Here is a 20,194-nt window from a genome sequence, read left to right as displayed (position 1 = left end):
CTCTATCTGCTCCTTAACCTCCATTTTTCTCTGTCCTTTTCGCTTTTTGCAGGTTTTTTTCTTTAACTTTAAATGCTAAATTATGCCCAGAAAGTTACTTTTTTAAATTTGTTTGGCCATATTCTTTTGAATTTTAATTTTAATTTTAAATTTAAATAATTCTTGCAATTTATATAAATCCGCAACATAATCACGAATGAGCAACTCATCCAGTAAATACTGGTAGCCCATACATCCATTTACCAAGTTCGGGCCTTCAATTATGCTGTGTTTGGGCCCTTTCTGACTTTAATATTGGACTTTCTGTTTTCATTAGTATTTTTCTTTTATATACACAATTTTAATATATGTGTTTGTATAATTGGAATGTATTAGAAATTTTCATTGCACTTATGAACGTGGACTAAAATTTTAAATAAAAAATAATTATCATTTTCTAAAATCTTTTTCATTATTAATTTAAAATTTTGTTTTATGTAATTGAAATCTATTTGTATTGGTTTTGATAGAGTTTGTTATTAATTATATTTATATTTTAATTTTAAAGTTTGGATAATATTGTACAAAATTAATAAAATCAAAATAAAATTTATTTTAATGAGAAATTAAATTAATAAACAAATAAAGAGTTAAAATCCCAATTAAATTTATAAATATGAAGAAGTTCTCTAGTGGACATCAAACTTTTTTATGGCACTGCTCACGGCAAAGCTAGGAATCAGCTAAGCAATAAATTATTAGAAAAGATTATCCAATACTTTTCAAGAGTGATTTCTAATTAAATAATTAAACATTATTAAATTAGAGGAGATAAATAAATACATTAGGTCATTCAACAAAAATAAAAATAAATAAATAAATAACATTAGGCAGTTAGGTGCAGAATCTTCGTGCATCTCATCCACTCCTCGTGCGAACCGATCTATACTATGCCAGGAGTGGAGTCCATTAAAACATGACCCAAACAAGCCTCATATTTTGCTCTAAAAACGCAGGGCAAAGCGTGATAAAACGACATAAAAGCACCAAACCATGTAATTGACTTGAACTCTGACAACTCGTCGCTTTCCATCTTCCCATTCAAGTTTTCAATCTGCCCGCTAAGTGGCCTTAAACCAGAGGATTTATGGGTTGGGTTTTACGCTTTTATACGGCATTGTTCGTTGCTTGGTGATAGCTCTTTAGAGTTTTACTTTTTCTAGTTTTCTTTACCTTCGCCCGCGTTTCTATATTCACCAGATATTTCACGCTGTCGGGTTCCAGGTGCTCGACGAAATGCCTGAACCATGCTTTCCTTTACTACCGCGCCAACCCATTTCTTTGTATCGCTGAATTCTTTCGTTAAATTGAGCCCCTATACATTTCCCTTCTCTATTTTTCAAGGTAGTTCAAGAAAGAAGAAAGAACAGCTTACGTCTCTGCACTTCCTTGCAGTCAAGGAGGCTGGTTGTACGTTGGGGTTTGTTGACGTGAAGAGAAGGAATTATAGGGATTATTGTTGGAGTTGTGCTGGGTTTGTCAGGAGGTGTAGACAAGATTGCGGAAGTGAGGGAGATTTTGCATTGGAGGCGGAGATTTTGGAGTTCATGAAGAATTCGCATAAACCAGAGGCGTTTCCAAGCAAGAAAGAGTTAACTGATGCCGGAAGGGTCGATCTTGTGGACGCTATTTGGAAGCGAGGAGGCTGGCGCTCTTTAGGTTGGGATTTGGAAGATAGAGTAAACGACGGGTTTCTCTATAATGGTGATGTGAGTTGGGATTCGATAGCAGATAAAGAATGCAAGAATATGGTGATTCCAGATAAAGTTTTGAATGGTAATGAAGAATTGAGCCCTGAAGTTTCTTCCTTTAACGAAGGTTCATATTCTCCAGCTTCCTCGTCTGGTAGATCACTGTGAGGCTTCTAATTTTTTGTTTACTCGATGACCCTTTGATTTTTTCTTACCCCTGAGATTTTTTTGATGAAGAGTTTAATATTTTATGGCTTAAGACATAAGAGCCTTATCCCTGAAGTGGAACGAGAAAAAAAGATCGATGTTGTGGTAATTATCATAGGGTAATTATGGTGCCTAAACCAATCTGAAGCCTTTTTTGTTTGTTGGATCTGAAGCCTTTTTTGTTTGTTTGTTTTTTTGTTTGTTACTGTTCTTTCCTGCTGGCTACTCTATGATATTATGATACATCTAGGGTAGTGATCCTATAAGAGAAAAAAGGTATTGCATCTTGGAATAGATGGGTGTCACGTGCCCCAAGCTGGGATGTGACAAGAAGTTGAAGATAACAATCTTGTCATCTTTCCCTTTCTTGGGAGAAGCTGAGAAGTTGGAAAATGGCAATAAATATTTAAATTATTTTCATTTAAACTTTTTTAAGCCATGTGCAGAATTAGAAGATCAGAGGCAGAAAAGGGGGGCTGCAATCCCATTTCCCTTCCAAACTCACAGTTTTCATGTTTCCGTGTATTTTTAAATAACTTGGTTGTTTTTTTGACCGATATGTATATCCTTTGCGCTCAGAGAAACAGCAGCTGAGGATGATTCTGGGATAGAGGGTATATTAAGTCGATTGGAGAAAGAAAGGAATAAGAATTTTGGGTTTGGTTTGAGAGAGAAGGCAGAAAATACTCGTGTCCGAAGTAATGATCTTGGACACGACTTGCTGGCTAAAAGCTCGAAGAATGTGGTAAGTTGTTTTATTTAGTTTTAGCTTTATTTAGTTTTAGGATAATGACAAGTGTCATTGATCATTTCTATCTTTGCTGGTTGGTACATTTGTGACCAAGTAGGTAACAATATGATGCACATTGCTAGGGAGAAGAAGGTGAACACATTTAAACATTGAATATAATTTCTTATCCATTTGTATGGCAGTTTGGATGTTTTTCTTTTTTCCCTTTGCTTTATTTTTTTAAATTTTTTACAAGGGAAGGAGGGAGGAGTTTCCATTGAGTGCAATCATCTAAAATCTGATAATGAATTGTTAAAAGAAAAATAGAAAAACATTTTGGCATGGGAGTGATTGAGCAGCAGTTGGATGTTTGCTATAAAACTAATTTGTGCTGTTTTTTACATTGTAAAAGACAGTTGCTGACTTAGAAAGAAACAATAGACCTGCATTATCAAGCCCTACCAATGGCACAATCAATGGTTCAGAGTGCAAGCTCAATCACAGCACATCTCTATCAAATATTGATGGTTTCAGAAATTCACTGAAGCCAGATACTTGGAGAACGTGGAGCATTAAGAGGGCTGGGTTTTCAGAAATGGAATTTGAAGGTATCTATTTGAATTTCAGGTGGTTTTATCGTTTAAAATTATGGGGATCCTAACCTATATTATTCTAATATATGCGTGAATATAATGTACAGCTGATGAAATCATTTCTTACGGAACTAGAACAGTAGCTGGGATGGATGATATGGGAAATGAAATAGTGGAAAAGGAGGAGGATGATACAGCATCCTTAAACAGAAGGAAAGATAACTCTTCCCATGAAAGGATTAACACCAATAAAATACGAAGTCGCCTTCAACAATTGGAGTCAGAACTTTCCTCTGTACTTAACATGTTAAAATCAAACACTAGTGGAAGTGTGTCAGAGAAAGCGGTATCTTGATCTCTCTCCTCTAGTTTCCTCTAGTTGCATGATTAACTTCTGATAATGTTTTCTAGTTCTTTTTTACCAAAATAAGTGAAGACTTTTTTGTGGCATTAGGATTATGTGAAATATTGAATATTGGAACACACATGGTGTTCCTGAATTGTTTTCACATTTTTCAATTGCTGAGTGATAGGTTGATCTAAGCCTTATGCTTTGCCCATGAGTTCATATAAGCCTTCCTTTTGTCTTACTTTTGCAGTAATACAATGCTTTACCACTTGCTTATTGGAAAAAAATTGACCAAGAAAGAGATTAAATTTGTATAATAATCACTATTCTTCTTTTAATATCGCTAAATGCATTTCTCTTTTTCCCATTTTTCAATTGAATATATCCAGAAAATGGACTGCAAAATTTATTTATCAAAATTTAAAATGATAAAAAAAATACCATGACACATTGTGGCTCGATTATAATCAGGACTTCTTCACTCTTCGTGATTAGCGTTTAGTCTACAACATATGTTGTGCTTACACTTTTATTTTCTTATAAAGAAGTAGAGTTGCACACTTGTGATCTTATTTCCTTTTTTCTCTGTTTGGATCCATTATGCATGCAATTATTTATAAAGCTTGCTCATCACCCAATGATATTTCGAACACTTTCCAAACCCTTTCTATTCTTCACCAGGATCATGAAAGCACTGTTGATAATTTGCTGAAGCTTTCTGATGCTTGGGAGTTTCAAGAAAATGAGGTCATTAATGCTCAGGCTAAATTACGGTCAATACGAGCAAAATTAGCGGTATTAGATGGGAAAATGGCGCTTGCAATAATGTATGCACAGTTGTAAGAATTTAATGGCACATAAATCTAGTTTGCTTTGCTATTCAAATGACCTGTTTATACTTCCAACAGTGATGCACAAAAGATGGTGGAAGAGAAGCAGAAAAGAGTAGATAGTGCCCGGAGAGCTTTACGACTTCTACGTACTGCCTGCATAGTTTGGCCTAATTCTGCCTCAGAGGTCCTCTTAGCTGGATCATTTGATGGATGGGCCTCGAAGGTTTGGTTTCATCTGAAATTAGTTAGAAATGTAACAACAATGAATGTTCTGAATAAGCGTAGTAGGAGGTTTATGTTATTTGATGCCTTCCTTTTTAACTTTTGCTACTCATATTGAGAGAAGTAATTGCTCAAATTTATAGTTCGTGAAAACAAGATGTGAGAAATATGCTGGTTTTTGGCTCCTGTGTTGGTAAATTAAAGTAATGAGAGAAAGAAATACGATGACTGCCTGAAAGTTTGACAGAAGGAATAGTGAAAAAGGCCCATATTCTTCAGTTTGTGCATCATTATCTAGATTAGTTTTGGTTCAAAATAAGTGTCAGTATCTGTTATTGCCGGCTTTTCCTAACTTGTATTGTTGTGTTGCAGAGGAAGATGCAGAAGTCAAGCACGGGCATCTTTTCTTTATGCATGACATTGTATCCAGGCAGATACGAGGTAAATCATGTTCGCAAGCTTGATTGTGGAATATCATTGAAACTTGAAAGATTCTCATACGGGTATTTCATGATTTTACATTGTGGTGCAGATCAAATTCATAGTTGATGGTGAGTGGAGAATTGATCCCCTACGCCCTATTGTTCAGAGTGATGGATACGAGAATAATCTGCTCATCATCACATGAGAAGATACCTTTGTCATCCGAAGATGTCAAAAGTGCATTTTGATTTCACCTGTAAATGCAGAGAGATTAATTGGGAGATTAATTGGGGTTTAAACTTGTTTCTCCTATTCAGAAATGACTCGTCTTAAATAGAGACATCAGCAAATACAATCTATTATAAAGATAATATCACACAGCTGTACACTTATCAATATACACTTTTTGTGATCAAATTAAATCTTATCACTCTGCTTAATATTTCCCCGCAAGATTGGGTACCACTTCGAACACCAATCTTGAATTTGTTTGAAACAAACATCTGCTTCGATAGGGGTTTGGTGAAAAGATCCGCTAACTGGTCTTTAGATGAGACATGTGCTATGCGTAACTTTTTCTTTTGCACCAAGTCGCGCACAAAATGTATGTCAATCTCAATGTGTTTCATCCTTGAGTGATACACAGGATTTTGACAAGCATACGTGGTCGAAATATTATCACAAAAAAGTGTAGGATATAAAGTTGAGGGTCTCTAATACCCAGGCTCAAAGAATAAAGACCTCACCCATATTATTTCAGATGCTGCAGATGCTACTGCTCGGTATTCGGCTTCTGTAAAAGACCTAGCAATTGACTTTTGTTTTCTTGAAGACCAGGAAATAGGAACCGAACCAATATACAATATAAACCCAGTGGTAGAAAATCTATCTGAGGGATCACCCGCTCAATCTGCATCGGAAAATGCATGAAAATTGAATGAAGATTGTGGAGTAACTAATATACCATGATCAATGGTTGACTTTAGATAACGAAGCAGCCTTTTCAACGCATCCCAATGAGCTGTTGTTGGACTTTGCATGAATTGAGATAATTTATTAACAGAGAAACAAATATCAGGGCGGGTCCAAGTGAGATATTGCAAGGCACCAACAAGCTTTTGAAACTCTGTAGCTTCAGCAACTGAATCTAATGATACATTTTTAACCAATTTAGTTGTTGTAGCAAACGGAGTACTCATCGGTTTCGCACCGTCCATTTTGGCCGTCACTAATAGTTTATGAATATAGTGATGCTGGGATAAGAATAGGCCATCTTTGCAGGGATGTATATCAATACCCAGGAACAAATTCAAAGGCTGCGGTTCTTTTAAGGAAAATCGGGCTGCAAGCTCACGAATAAATGAATTTATGAACAATTTACAACTCCCTGTAAGAAGTAAATCATCAACATATACCAAAAAGAAGCAAACCACAGTAGCCTTGTGAAATATAAACAGTGAATGATCACATTGAGATTGAATAAAACCAAACTGCAATGCACAATCCCGCAAAGCTTGGTACCAGGTGCAGTAGTAGAACGTACATGATTTGCACGAGGTCGAGGAAAATTATTTCTGAAGTAGTCTTTAGCACGGAAGCACTGACGAGCACTATGACCCAATCGTTCACAGATTTGGCACTGAATCGTCGACCCACCAGCCGCTAGTTTAGAAGCAGGTTGTGAGACACGAAAGTTTTGACCACTAGAAGACCGAAACCCGTGAGTATCACTCCTGCGATTAGAAGTGTAATACCCGGCTAGAGTCCGGCATCGGAATTCCTGTAGTCCGGTGGAATCTCGGGTGTCGGAACCCTCTTGAAAGGTAGTACATATGTTTTTCTAAAGTGTTTTAACTTGTTTTAAGGTGTTAAGTATAAAGGAAATGAGTTGTTAAGTGAAAAGAGCCAAGGGAGAAAATGGCAAGTTCGGCCGCCGAAAGTGAGTTTCAGCGAACCTTGCATGGTTTCGGATTCACGTTTGGCCGCCGAAGGTGGTTTGGCCAGCCACCTATAAAAGGCCCCAAGTCGGTGGAATGATGATATTTTGCTTCCACCTTCAGCCAGAGGTGAGCCCAAACCCTTCCCAAGTTGACTTTCATGATCTTCTTCAAATCTTTCAAGGTTTTAACAAGATTTTTGTTATTTTTGAAGTTTTTGAGCATAAAACCCAAGACTTGAAGTTTGGAGACTTGAGGAGTGTTTTCCCCATATCTCTACGTTAGGACCCTTCATCCTCTCGTTTACCAGAGGTAAGTGAAGTTTCCTGACATCTTTTAATGTTTTAAGCAAGTTTTATGCAAGTTGGTTGGGTAGATATGCATATTTAGGTTAAGTAGGTTTTATGTGAGTTTTGTGTAAAAGCATGTTATGTGTTGTGTTTGTTGATGTTGTTTGGGGTTTTAGGATAGTTTTGGACCCCTTTGTGCATGTACATGAGTATATGCTAGTTGTAGTTTGGTTGGTTGCATGTTTGAGTGTGTTTGGGGGAAGTTGTGCATGAAACAGAACAAGTTTTTGTCTAACTGGGAAATCCAGTTTCGGCCGCCGAAGGAAGGTTCGGCCATCGAACGTGCTAAGGAGGTGGTTTCGGCTGCCTAAGCTCGCCCCTGAAGGTTTGGACTTTCGGCTCTGGAGCGGGGTTTCGGCCGCCGAAGGTGCCACCGAAAGTTAGAGACTTTTATCTCTAGAGTACCTTTCAGCCCCCGAACCTTGCCCCCGAAAGGGTTCGGCTGCCGAAAGTGGAAGTTCGGCCACCGAAGGTGCTTGAGTTTCGTCTCTGGAAGGGACTTTCGGCCGCCGAACCTGCCCTGTCCAGCCTTCTTTTGCATGTTTTATGTGCATGTTGTAGGATGTTTTAAGAGGGTTTTGGGGAGTTTTATAGAGTTGTTCTTGAGCTAGTTTGGTCCCTCATTTGGGTCCACCTGTGTAGGAACGGACCAGAGGAACCGAAGAGAGCAGCAGTGAGCACTGCTTCAGAGTATTCAGAGTCAGTACAGAGTCAGCTAGAGGTGAGTAGAACGACACTTAATCTTTTATTTCACGAAATTATATGCCTAAAGTATGTTCATGCATCATGATGATATGTAATAGGTTGATTGCACTAGTATCACAACTATGATGCATTGCATAATATGTTGAGGATGTGGATGGACCAAGGCGACCCCAATAGCCCTAGAGATGTTGTAAGACCTGGCCGGGCCAGGCATACTGACACTGGAGGAAATTTTGGTGGTCATGTCCATCCGAGATGTGAAATGTTTGTGATGTGATGCATTTCATGAGAGCATGTAATGAATGAACTGTTTTCAGTGTTTCTACTCACTGGGCTTTATAACTCACCCCTCTCCCCTAACCTAGTTTTGTAGGTTCAGTGTGTAGGGGAGTCTAGCAGGGTACAGGAAGAGAAAGAGTAAGAGAAGTGTAATAGCATAGTGTGGACATGTAATGATGTAAAGAGATGTAATGGTTTTGTATAGTCTTGTGCTTGACCTAGATGTAATCCAGATGTATTAAATCCCTTTTTGTATACATGGTATGTTTATGAATATGTCCAGTTGAGGAGTATGTATGACCAGGTTTAACATATACTGTGTGGACTCAGTTAGAGTTTTGATGAATGCTCTAGCAAGGGGAGTCTGTGTACATAGTTAGTGCATGCACAGGTTGAACCAGGGTATGAGATGGTAGAGGTTGACAGGTTATGTTTGATCATGTATGGGATTGTACAGGTCCACAGAGAGTATAGCAGGCTTGCTACGGGTCCCGGCGGCCTTACGCCGATCTGGATCCTAGCGCCGGTAGCGGTCCGATTTCCAGGTCGTTACAAGAAGTCTCTTTCCGAACATTATTTGCAGTAATCGGAACTGAATCAAGAGAAGCTTCAGATCGTTTAAGATACAGTTCATGAGACAGAAGTTTATCCTCAAGCTCCTCGAACGAAATTATGGAATCTCTTGCACGCACTGCTGCTGCAATCTCTTTAAAATCACTCCCAATGCCATTCAGAACATGAATCACAAGATCAACAGGGGATACAGGACTTCCAGCTAAAGCTAAGTTCTCAGACACATTCTTAACAATTTGCAAATACTCAGATACAGACCTTGTTTCTCGCTTCAGATGAGATAGCTTCTCACGAAGAGAAAGAAGTCGCGTTGCAGATTTATTGGCAAAAGAAGTCTGAATTCTTTCCTAAGCATCGGCGGAAGTCTGCGCAGAAAAGACAACATGCATAGCAGAAAAACTTGTAGAAGCGATGATGGCAGCCAATATTAACTGATCTTGACAGATCCAAAATTCATAATCGCTATTTGGAACATCCATAGCTTTATTTGAACCATCCTTTCCTTCTTGATGAATAACCGGAGAAGGAGCCGATAGCGTTCTGTCAACATAACCAATCAGATTATGACCACGCAAGACAGGAACCACTTGTTCACGCCAAGTAGGATAATTTTGAGATGTAAGTTTCAATGGAAACTGAGATGAAGTAAAAGAAATTAGAGTCTTGCCGGATGAATGAACAGTATTAGAAGGACTGGAAGAGGATGTCATTCTCGAAAAGAGACGTAAAGTGAAAAATGGCAGAAGAAAATGAAAAGATGGAAACTGGATCGGATAAAAACTTTTTGTTTTTAACGCTCTGATACCATGTAAATGCAGAGAGATTAATTGGGGTTTAAACTTGTTTCTCCTATTCAGAAATGACTCTCCTTAAATAGAGATATCAGCAAATACAATCTGTTATAAAAATAATATCACACAGTTGTACACTTATCAATATATATTTTTTGTGATCAAACTAAATCTTATCACTCTGCTTAATATCACCTTCGTCTATGTCGAACATATGCAAATGGCTTCTCAAGCCATTATCTATATGCCTGTTATAGGTATCAGGTTTAGTTTCAGTTTTCTTTTTATATTTAATTATTTATTTTTTTAATCTAATTAATTATTTATATTTTGGTCTGTTTAATTTAATAAATTAAATTAAACTATAAAGCACTGCATTTGTCTTTCTTTTTTTTTGTTTTTTATTCTTTAATTTGTCTTTCAAGTTCATAATTTCTTTTGGCTATTGATAATCAAGTGACCTATTTTATTGAGTTAATATTTTTTATGTTCATTATAAGTCGAATCTTATAATTTTTTTTTTTTTTTTTTTTAAAAAAAAAGAAGCACAAGTTAGATAAGTATTTGAAAATGGGGTGAATTACCCTGATATATATCCCTAAGGTCTTCATTTGTTTGTCCCTATACTTTGACAATTATATTAAAAAGTCCCTAAATTTTAATTTTATTTATTAATGAGTCCTGTCAAAATAAAAGTATTTTCACGGTTAGTTAATTGTAGAAAGACCTATTTACTCTTGTCCCTCTCCAACCCTTCTCCCCTCTCTCTTTCCTTCTTCCTCTGCCCTTATTCATATCTCTATCTTCTCTCCAATTAAAATCAACGACCATTCTTGAATTTCCATTAAAATTAGGAGAGGGAATGTGTTAGGAAAAAAAAAAGTTCACTTGTAAGCTAGGTAGATCATTGTATTGAAAGGAAATGGAGTTCCATATTAACCAACAAGCTAGGCAATGTAAAGGTACAAGAGAATTTCTTCAGATACCTGAGGATGAAGAGATCAGCACATACAAATTCAATTAACCTGAAATTCTACTTCTGCAGCATATCTTGGCAAAGGATATAGCTATGTAGTGCAAAGGAAAGAGGCTCCAAAATTGGTTACGCAGATGTCAAAACTAAATTATTTTAGAAAAACGGCAGCCACTGGTTTTAAGTAAGCTCTCATGTCTTGCTTTGATGCCCATGGATAATTTTGGGAAAACCACAATACGTATACAGATTGTTTCTGAAGGCATGGTTTGGCAATCATCCAAGGGAGAACAAGGTGTTAGATCCATTGCTGGCTAATGCCATTTCTTCTGTAAACCATGGAAGTATGATGAAAATAGCCCGGAAAGGGAGGATTTTTACAAGAATTTTAAATTAATATAGATGAGAATCTGTGGACAGTTTTTCTCGTTACAAAATATTGAAGCGACGGTTTGAGTCGTTGAAAATCTGGGCAGAAATGGGTGAGAAAGATATATTGTATTTGATGTTCATCCAATCAACGGAAAGACAAGCATAGGTGGTGAGAGAAAACATAACAAGTCTCTAGCTTCTACCATTCCACTTGAGGACCTACAGCTCATCTCCTTTAGATCGTGAGTCAAAGGACCTTGCACCATAGCAGTTGTTGTCAAGTTATGAGATCTCTTGAGTTAGCACATGTTCATGCTAACATGCATCTAGTTTTCGGGAATTTTAAGTTTAAGAAGAAGATAAGGGTATAATGAATTTCCCTTTCCTATGACTAGCTTAAAAGTTATTGACTAGCGGAAAATAACTTTGATTTTTAACGGAAGTACATTTTAATAGATTAAATTAAATTTTAGGGATTTTTTTAAAACCTGAATAAATTATAATTTGATATAATATTAATTTTTAATAATAAAATATTATTTTTTATAATTTAAAATATTAAAAATTTAATATTTTAATTAACATAAAAATTAAAAATATATATATAAATAATAAATAATTTTTAAAATTAAAAAATGAAATGATATAGTAAAAAAAAATTCATTAAAAAGTATATTATATTAGTTTATGACTTACAAAGTTAAAATTAACTTATTTAGTTTTTACTAAAAGTTAGAGACTTAATTAATTAAAATAATTTAATTTAATTTAATAATTAGTTAAAATTTTAGGAAAGATTTCATTCATCTTCATCGTCTTTTAAAAAAATAAATATAAATTAACATTTAATAGTATTTAAATATTTTTATCATTATAAAAAAAAACTTTAATTATGCATTGCTTTATTTCGCTTTTTCGTTTTTCCTGTTTTAAAAATGTTTCACTAATACAATAATGAATAATCTGTATTTCTAACTTTTTAATTGACAAGGCCGCTACGTTATAAGATTAGAAAAGAAAATAAAGGGATAGAGAGAGGAAGAGCTGCTAGTAGATCATTTCTTTTGTCTAAAAATATACTCCAAGCGTTGAATTACATATCCAAATTCCATGAGGTCTCGGCAGATACTTTTGGCATGTGTAGCCCCCCTGCCAAATTGAAAGATGCTGAAATCTGGTACAAAGAAAGTGAACCAAAGTTACTACATGAAATTTCCATTCCAAAAAAATAATTCAAGCTCAGATAAAATACAGAATTGCCCTGTGGGTAATTCTCAATGAAATTGTCAAGCTAGTGGAGAGCCAAGTTCAAGTAAAAGAGTAGACAGACACATAATATCCACGTACCTTAATTCCTTCCTCTTGATTTAGCAATGTTTTCAACAACCATTCGACTCCCAAATTTTTGTTCACATTCTCGTACGAAACTTTGATCACATCACTGGCAATTTTATGCGACACTGCTAAGTCTAAAGAATTCTTGGCAAAATCATAACTTGGCTCTAACGCGGTGACCCCTTTATACACATAACTGTACTTCAACTTGCAATCTTTGGAACCCAATTTGTAGCTAGCGGAGAGCTTGTTAGCCGGGTGAAGAACAAGAGCCCCATCCAAAATTGTTCGATTATCCCTTATCGAGCGAGTGTAAGTCCAATTTACCTGTTTCTGTAATAAATTTATTGTGTTCATAAACTGAAAACGGAGATCCTGCACAGAATCGACCCATTCCAAAACCTTTCTTCAAAATGTGAAACGAAACAGAGCACAAGCTATATAAGTAAATTCAAATTTCGGGGACCTGATTAGGGAATTTATAATCGACTATAAAGGAGCCGGGCTTTTCGAGAGAGAAAAAAAAGTTGTCGATATCGACGGTGGATCCATTACCGAAGGCAGCGTTATCAATGACAGCACGGAGCCGGACATCTCCGGCATTAGCGGTGAGAGTACCGGTGACACCCTTATTACCTCTAACGACGACAGCACTTGTTATCATTTTGTGGGCATATGATGGGGAATTTTGCAAAGGTTTATGGATTTATAGGACCGGACATTTGCGATATTATATGAACAGAGCGTATGTGTTCTTATTGAGAACCAACAACCACACCATAAAAAACACATATTTTAAAATAAAAAATAAATAAATTTAATAAATAAAAATAAATATTTAAAGCCAATAAAAAATCGAGAAAAAAATAAAGCAATTTTATAAAATTTCACTATTTTTCTTGATAATTTATTCGATATATAATTAAAATGAGACTTATTACATATATTATAAAATTAAATTTCAAGTAAAATAAAAAAATATATATACACCTATATTTTTTTTATCGAAATATATATACAAATAAATCGTGATATTTAATAATGTAAATAATATTATGGTTTTAATACATCTAAAATAATTTTTAGGTGTAAAAAGATTTTTTTTATGCTATAAAAAATTAAGATACAAAATAATTTATTTAAATAATAAAATTAATGAATTAAATAATTAAATTAAGAAAAGAAAAAAATAAATTTAAAAATAATAAAATAATAAAAAAGGAAAAAAATGAAAAAAATAAAAGAAAGAAGAAGAAGATGAGCAACGTGCTCCCTCTCACTATTATTATTTTCTTTATTTTTTTATTCTCTCTCTATTTAAATCTTTTCTTTTAATTTTAATTTTAATTAATAATTATTTAATTATTATAATTTCTTTAACTATTGTTATCTCTTATTTTATTTAGTTTATTTTTATTATATTTTAATTTATTTCTTATCATAATTTATTTTTTTTACATATCATGTTTTTTTATTTTCTTTCCATATTTATATAATTTTTTTCTTATCTAATTTTATTATTTAATATGCTCGTGAATATTTCTTTTAATTTAAAATAAATCTCTAATTTAAATTAAAAAAATAAAAAATATCTCATTTTTTATTATTTCTTTTTTCAATTAAAATTATTTTTTTATAATTAATTTATTTCTTTTTATATTTAAATTATTATTTTTAATTTATTTATTTCCTAATTTATAATTTTCAATTATAGAAATAAAGAAGATCTTTCTCTTTTAATTTCTCTACCTCAGCCAAATAAAACTTCTTTTTTTGGGAGCAAGTAAGTTTCTTTCTTTGTTGAGCAATAACTTAAATTTAATGAGTGAATTTTATTCTATATATTTTTACTTTAATTTTTTTCTTTTCCTTTCATTTTTATAGCTATTGAAATTAATTCTTTGAAAGTACTAATGAACTTGTCAATGGTGAATAGTCCTCACAATGTGGTTGACATTACATACTATGGTAACAATCCCTTTTCCACCATGTTCAATTCTGTCAGGTTTGACAAGGAAAAGGTGTTCTTGTAACAAATGTAAATCCGCTGCCACAGTAAACTTTCAGCACGTCCTCTTGGTTCTGAGTCTGGTGGCCTAGAATCACCGTTTGAGGGCTGGTTTGGTCACTTGTGCTACCCAAGCCGAGTTGACCATGTTCACCCCATCCCCATGTCTTTATTGCTCCATCCACTGTGATTAGAACAGCATCAACAGAGAAGTTCATGACCAAATGATCGAACAAAGAAAAGGCACCTATAACTTCCTGCAATATAAATCTTGCCTGTCAATAAAGCAGAATGCTCTGCTCCAGCTGCAATATCCACAACTTCCGTCTCATCAAGACCAGAGACTCTATTCAAAGCAGCACAAGTTGAATCTGTTGGAATGTGAAAGGGAAAGATTATTTATCAGATTATGAGGCAAATGCCATGAATAGTAGCAGGATGGTCATTCGCTTACACAGCATCGGTTTTTTATAACAAGAGAATTCACACTTGCCTATTATGATGCAGAAGATGAGAATGAAATAAAGACTACTTCCCCAGTTTGATAGCGAAAAGTGTTAAAAAGGGGGAAAGAAAGAATTTTTGTGCTATAACTGTATTAAAAAAAATTTCTTGTACGATCAAGGTTGTGGACTACCACCTGAGTGCTTCTGCAGGTTTATTTTCTCAAGATCACCAAGCACTCCATGGTGATCACCACCAAGGATATAAACTTCACCACCATCTGCTAAAAATATCCATAATGGGTGTCAGAGAAGTATTCATACCTTTAGGAAGAGAGAAGCAATCTTGTGACAAATTATGAAATATCTGCTAAGGTAAATATGCCTGTACCAGTCAATGCTAAAGCATGATTCCAACCAAGGGCAACTTTACAAAACTTTAAAGATGAAACAAAATGCTGCAGGGTAAGAACATCAGAAGTTCCAGCAAACCCTCTTCCCCATAGGTGCAGCTTCCCATCAACTGAAGGGTCCAGCAAGATAAAACATTAAAAGGAACAAAAATAATTTAAAATAAATGACATAAATAGCATATGATTGACACAATCTTGTTCTACAAAATTGCTTCAGCAAGTGAACCTGAGGGGTGTGTGTGTATTCAAACGTTCTGCCTTTATACAGTGCAGAAAAGAAGATAATGTTATAATATGGAAACTTGGAACAAATCCTACATATGCTATCTATGAAGAAAATGAGGGCTTTATAAGGTGGAGCAAAGCAAACCAAAATTTTGGTGATGAGAATCCCAATTCCAGCAAAGGCCAGCCTGTTTTGATGGATCCACACTTCTGGACCCATGATCTCAACAGATAATAAGGATACACTCACCAGATAGTGCAGCACTATGATCTCCATTTGCACAAATGCTAATTATTTCAATGTCTTCAACCCCATGTACAACTTGGGGAACACAAATTGATTTAACCTTATCCCTGGAGATACCCAATTGACCACGCTTTCCAGAACCAAAACCATAAATTTGTTTTCCTGCACAATCTGCAGCAAAATCACCTTACTTATTAACACAAATGAGTAAGTGGTAAAGCTAAGTTTCAACATGTTTTCCACTAAGATTTTTATGCTTTCGTGGTTTAGAACAAACATCTTTTTGCATTTCCATTTCACTGAATTAGCAACTTTCTTGCTAACTTTGCTCTAAAAAGAACCTATTTTAGACTCGTCTTTTAATATCAGAAATGAATAACGCTTATCCTATGCATCTTCACAAGCTAATTCAACAAATACATCGTAGAACACAGATTTTTACCCAAAAAAAAATGAAAAACACATGAGGTAAAATCGAGTTACATCTTTTGATAAGGAAACTCATTCCTCAAGTATAATAAATGGTATGGACATGCAAACCATTAGGAAACAGCATCTCCTCATTATAACAGTGTGAGTGCTAGTGAAATAGCATGTCTATACACATTTACCTTTCAACAAGACAAGTGAATGTCGCATGCCACAAGCTATCTGTTCAACATGCCCATTAATGAAGTATGAGACTTGAACAGGAACACAATGTGACTCATAATCGCCATGCCCAAGCTGACCAAACGAGCCATCTCCGCAAGTAAAAAGTGACCCAGTGTCTGGAAAGGGGAATCATGCCAAGATCAAATAAAAGATTGAAACTTTCAAAGTAAAACTTTCTCCTGAAGCAGGAGACACATTGAATGTATCCTGGAAGGGGATGAGACTGAATTCAATTGTCACCTTAACTCAAATGTCTAAAATGGAAATTAATCAAATTGTACGATCATAACAGCACAAAGGACCTGAAACAAACCCAGAGTGGCTCCATCCAGCAGAGACGTGAGTTATAACATAACAATCCAAGAAATTAACGGGCTGTGGATCTAAGCTGCTGAGCATCTCTCCATGGCCTAGCTGACCTGATGTCCCTCTGCCCCATGTCAGTACTTTCCCAGCTGCAAAGTGGTCAAAAATAGAACTGAACTACGGAGAACCTATAATTCGATTAGATTTCAATTACCCGAGTTAAAGGTGAAGCAGCAGAAGTACCGGAGGTCAATGCAATAACGTGAGCGCCGCCGCAGGCGAGCATGGAGACGGTTCCAGCGGAGGAGAGATTAGGAAAGTGAAGAAGGAGTTGAGGAAGATTCTCATCCTCAAGCTTTCCTGTGCTCAACTGGCCGTCCGTTCCTGCTCCCCAACTCCACACTCGTTGCAGCAATTTTTGTTCTTCTGATTGTCCTGTTCGTGTTCCGGTCACTTCTTCCCCCTCTTGGTTTGCTTCCATTATTGATTCTACCTTTCAGGATCGCCCAAAAAGCCCCGACCCTCTTGAGGCCTTTTTGAGTTTTGGCTCAGATGCGACTTTCTTCAACGACATCGTTCGAAATGAATTGAAACTGTGTTTGATGGGCTTATAATCTGTTATTGATATGAGAGCCCACTTGGTTTATACCGAGTTTCTCATTTGAAAAAAACTACTATTCGTAATTGAAAATCCAAGAAAGACTGCAAGAGAGAAAATGAAGGTAAAGTAATTTGATGATTTTAGAGCTTGGGCTCACGCACGAAATTCCATTGATGAAGCCCAATTCTTGAAAACAGTCATCAGGAATCGTACGGGTCTCTGGCTTTTGCAGCGACCATCTTATCACCCCTGCCGTAGCTAGACTACGGGTTAACTCCTAATCACTTACAAAAATTATTTCATATAATCATTATATCGTTTTTACCTTAAAATTTCTTTGAATGGATTTAGTAAGTGGACTCTACTTGATATCATCCGAAAATTTTGGGTATAATTTATATACTTCATTAATAAAAATTTTAAATTAATATATAATTCCATTATTTTTTATATAAAATTATTTTTATTTTTGAATTATATTTAGAATTTTCAAATATAAAATTATTGAATTATATAAAAATTATATTTTTTAATATATACAAAAAAATAAAATGAATATAAATTATGAAACGGATAATATTTAATAATTAAAATGAGGTATTACTTGATTTTTTTTGAAAAAGTGAAAGACTAAATAGGTATTTGATATTGCAATTATTGAATAAAATATAAAATTGAGATTGATTTGGTAACGGGGAGGAATTGTGGATTTGATTGAATTTAGTTAGTGGATTAAAGAGTGCCAACAGAATTTGGCGTGGATTTAATGCATAATGTCTCAAATTGTATTAACATGGATAGGGCAATATGTACGAAATATTGGAGTAGTCACTTTGATAGAAAATGAAATTTTGCCTTTCCAAATAACAACTGAACAGACTTTGATGATAGACTTCTAAACAACTGCTTAAGCAATCACAAACTTAAGGGTAGGCAGGGGTTATACTCCCTAAAATTCAAAATTTTAAATGAGAATAAAGTAATTGTGGGTTTATTTTTAATATATTATTATATTTATTTTTAAAATAAAAAAGTTAATTTTTTATTAGTATTATTAAATAAAAATTTAATGAGTTTAAATTTAATAAATTAAAATTATATTCTAATGAATTTAATTATAATTAATTTAATATAATTGTATTGAATTTATTTAAATTTATTAATTAAATATATATTTTACTTCTATAAAATGCAAATATTCCATTAATCAATATTTTGATTCTTTAAATATATATGTTATGTTAATCATAAATGAGGGCTAAGCGTATCATGGTACACATAAAAATCTTTAAATTTTATCAGAGTATTTAAATAGTTTTACTTTAAAGCAAAAAAAATTACTATTCGATCTTTTTAAATTTAAAAAATTTATTACTTCATTTTTATTTTAAAATTATTTAATTAAAATATTTTGTATTTTTTAAATTCAAATTGTTTAGTTTTTTTATCAAAATTTTAGTGGATTTTAATATTTATACTAATTAATTTATATATTTTTAACTATATTATAATATTTAATTCATTTCATTCTTTATTATTTTTTCATTTAAAATATTTAAAATTTCAATATTTCGAGTAGCTAATAAAAATTTTCTTAAGTTATTATTTATTATTTAATTTAATATTATACATAATTTTTATTATCAATGATATATTTAGTATCGAAATTAAATGAGATTTATATACTATGAGTTAATACTTAACTTGATTTAGTTATGATTAATTTTAAATTAAAATTTGCATTAGGTTAATATATTATCTTTGGATATTCATAATTTTATTATCTCCCCTAATACAATATCTATAATGAATTATATTGGATCAAATTAGTTAAATTTAATCTCTGCAAATTTATTTTATTTCTCATTTTATTATACTAAATAAAAAAAATATTAATTGGATAATAATTAATCTCATCCTTAATATTGAATTAAATATCATAATAATTAATCTCATCCTTAATACACTATTAATCATTAAACTTATTTTTATTAATCTGTGTGAAATATATTTTAGTGATAATTTTTTATTTATTTTATTTATTTAAGAGTATATTTATATAATTAAAATTATATGATAAATTATCTGAATTTAGAGAAATAAATTTTATTTTTTTAGTAATAAAAGTGTTTTATGAGTAATATTAAATTATTTTAAACCATTTAATTTTTAAAAATAAAATTTAAATTTAATAGATAATGAGTTAAATATTTAAATTTTAATCAATAAATAATAAATAAAAATCATTATAATTTTATTATATTATTATTAACTTTTATAATTTTTTTAATATAAAATTATTTTATATATTTTATTTTTCTTAATTATTTATTTAAATCAAGCCCTTAAATATAAACATTGTGTTCACCAGTATACTCAACTACACAAAAATCACGGCTAGTTTTTTTCGCTGACAATCATGTGCTTGTGAAAAAGAATCCAAGGAGAAAATACATTAGGAGGCGCATGCGTGTAACTTTGGTATTTAAAATTAATATATTTTATATTTTATCAACATTAAAACATTTAATTAACCATTTATTATTATTATTATTATTATTTTAAATTTAGCTAATTATGTTTTAAATTTTATTGACTGTAATCAAAAATTTTTAAGAAGGTTTTTTTTAAGTGATAAATTTATTATCATGTTATGGAAACAGACCTTTTTTTTTAATAGAGGGAAAAGTACAAGTTGGCTCTATCATAGTACGCTGTTTGATAAACCTACAGAGTCATACATAAGCAGAGGGTGCAGTTCTTGTGGTGGAGCAGTAAAATCAAGCACACCAAGTGGCAGAGATGAGACAAACTTTATTATTTCACAAACTTTATTGAATTTTAAACACACGTCGATTAACATTTAACAGCTCGTTTAAAAGAAAATAAAAAAAT

The 20,194-nt window shown here is 33.3% G+C and overlaps 4 protein-coding genes across 5 annotated transcripts; 1 reads left to right on the top strand and 3 right to left on the bottom strand.

Annotated features, from left to right (window-relative positions):
- The first annotated feature begins 935 nt into the window (after positions 1-935).
- Positions 936-5,485, top strand: LOC110608855 (protein PTST homolog 2, chloroplastic). The gene is made up of 8 exons (XM_021748145.2): positions 936-1,894; positions 2,517-2,682; positions 3,080-3,275; positions 3,368-3,606; positions 4,291-4,436; positions 4,518-4,665; positions 5,037-5,105; positions 5,197-5,485. The coding sequence occupies exons 1-8, from the start codon at positions 1,287-1,289 to the stop codon at positions 5,290-5,292; spliced, it is 1,668 nt and encodes a 555-aa protein (XP_021603837.1). The 5' UTR covers positions 936-1,286; the 3' UTR covers positions 5,293-5,485.
- A 3,446-nt stretch (positions 5,486-8,931) lies between these two features.
- LOC110610595 lies at positions 8,932-9,641 on the bottom strand. The gene is made up of 3 exons (XM_021750585.1): positions 9,315-9,641; positions 8,998-9,215; positions 8,932-8,950 (listed from the first exon to the last, which is right to left on the bottom strand). Exons 1-3 carry the CDS (start codon positions 9,639-9,641, stop codon positions 8,932-8,934), a joined length of 564 nt encoding a protein of 187 aa, XP_021606277.1.
- Positions 9,642-12,018: 2,377 nt separating this feature from the next.
- LOC110628841 (outer envelope pore protein 24A, chloroplastic) lies at positions 12,019-13,145 on the bottom strand. Its single transcript, XM_021775661.2, has 3 exons — positions 12,869-13,145; positions 12,415-12,777; positions 12,019-12,241 (listed from the first exon to the last, which is right to left on the bottom strand). The coding sequence occupies exons 1-3, from the start codon at positions 13,064-13,066 to the stop codon at positions 12,161-12,163; spliced, it is 642 nt and encodes a 213-aa protein (XP_021631353.1). The 5' UTR covers positions 13,067-13,145; the 3' UTR covers positions 12,019-12,160.
- Positions 13,146-14,297: 1,152 nt separating this feature from the next.
- LOC110608764 (ultraviolet-B receptor UVR8) lies at positions 14,298-17,277 on the bottom strand. Of its 2 annotated transcripts, none has more exons than XM_021748056.2 (8): positions 16,942-17,277; positions 16,695-16,847; positions 16,350-16,508; positions 15,742-15,909; positions 15,245-15,376; positions 15,051-15,137; positions 14,686-14,781; positions 14,298-14,594 (listed from the first exon to the last, which is right to left on the bottom strand). In XM_021748056.2, the coding sequence occupies exons 1-8, from the start codon at positions 17,177-17,179 to the stop codon at positions 14,404-14,406; spliced, it is 1,224 nt and encodes a 407-aa protein (XP_021603748.1). In that variant the 5' UTR covers positions 17,180-17,277; the 3' UTR covers positions 14,298-14,403. The 2 variants fall into 2 exon arrangements, with proteins under 2 accessions (XP_021603748.1, XP_021603756.1); XM_021748064.2 differs by having other exon boundaries at positions 15,051-15,134.
- Between the last annotated feature and the right edge of the window lie 2,917 nt (positions 17,278-20,194).

The sequence above is a fragment of the Manihot esculenta genome, chromosome 1 (assembly GCF_001659605.2).
Source record: "Manihot esculenta cultivar AM560-2 chromosome 1, M.esculenta_v8, whole genome shotgun sequence".
NCBI lineage: Eukaryota > Viridiplantae > Streptophyta > Magnoliopsida > Malpighiales > Euphorbiaceae > Manihot > Manihot esculenta.
Note: the sequence above shows the minus strand (reverse complement) of the source record. Positions and strands in the feature narration are given on the sequence as shown.

What these genes read in the sequence shown, in the direction of transcription:
- LOC110608855 (XM_021748145.2), top strand. Translation starts at nt 1,287, where the DNA reads ATGCTTTCCTTTACTACCGCGCCAACCCATTTCTTTGTATCGCTGAAT. An exon ending in AAAATGGCGCTTGCAATAAT is followed by an intron (nt 4,437 to 4,517) that starts GTATGCACAGTT and finishes TACTTCCAACAG; the next exon opens with TGATGCACAAAAGATGGTGG. An exon ending in TTGATGGATGGGCCTCGAAG is followed by an intron (nt 4,666 to 5,036) that starts GTTTGGTTTCAT and finishes GTTGTGTTGCAG; the next exon opens with AGGAAGATGCAGAAGTCAAG.
- LOC110610595 (XM_021750585.1), bottom strand. Translation starts at nt 9,641, where the DNA reads ATGACATCCTCTTCCAGTCCTTCTAATACTGTTCATTCATCCGGCAAG. An exon ending in CAAGTTTTTCTGCTATGCAT is followed by an intron (nt 9,216 to 9,314) that starts GTTGTCTTTTCT and finishes CTTCGTGAGAAG; the next exon opens with CTATCTCATCTGAAGCGAGA.
- LOC110628841 (XM_021775661.2), bottom strand. Translation starts at nt 13,066, where the DNA reads ATGATAACAAGTGCTGTCGTCGTTAGAGGTAATAAGGGTGTCACCGGT. An exon ending in ATTATAAATTCCCTAATCAG is followed by an intron (nt 12,778 to 12,868) that starts GTCCCCGAAATT and finishes GATTCTGTGCAG; the next exon opens with GATCTCCGTTTTCAGTTTAT. An exon ending in ATCAAGAGGAAGGAATTAAG is followed by an intron (nt 12,242 to 12,414) that starts GTACGTGGATAT and finishes TCTTTGTACCAG; the next exon opens with ATTTCAGCATCTTTCAATTT.
- LOC110608764 (XM_021748056.2), bottom strand. Translation starts at nt 17,179, where the DNA reads ATGGAAGCAAACCAAGAGGGGGAAGAAGTGACCGGAACACGAACAGGA. An exon ending in CGTTATTGCATTGACCTCCG is followed by an intron (nt 16,848 to 16,941) that starts GTACTTCTGCTG and finishes ACCACTTTGCAG; the next exon opens with CTGGGAAAGTACTGACATGG. An exon ending in CCACTCTGGGTTTGTTTCAG is followed by an intron (nt 16,509 to 16,694) that starts GTCCTTTGTGCT and finishes TCCCCTTTCCAG; the next exon opens with ACACTGGGTCACTTTTTACT.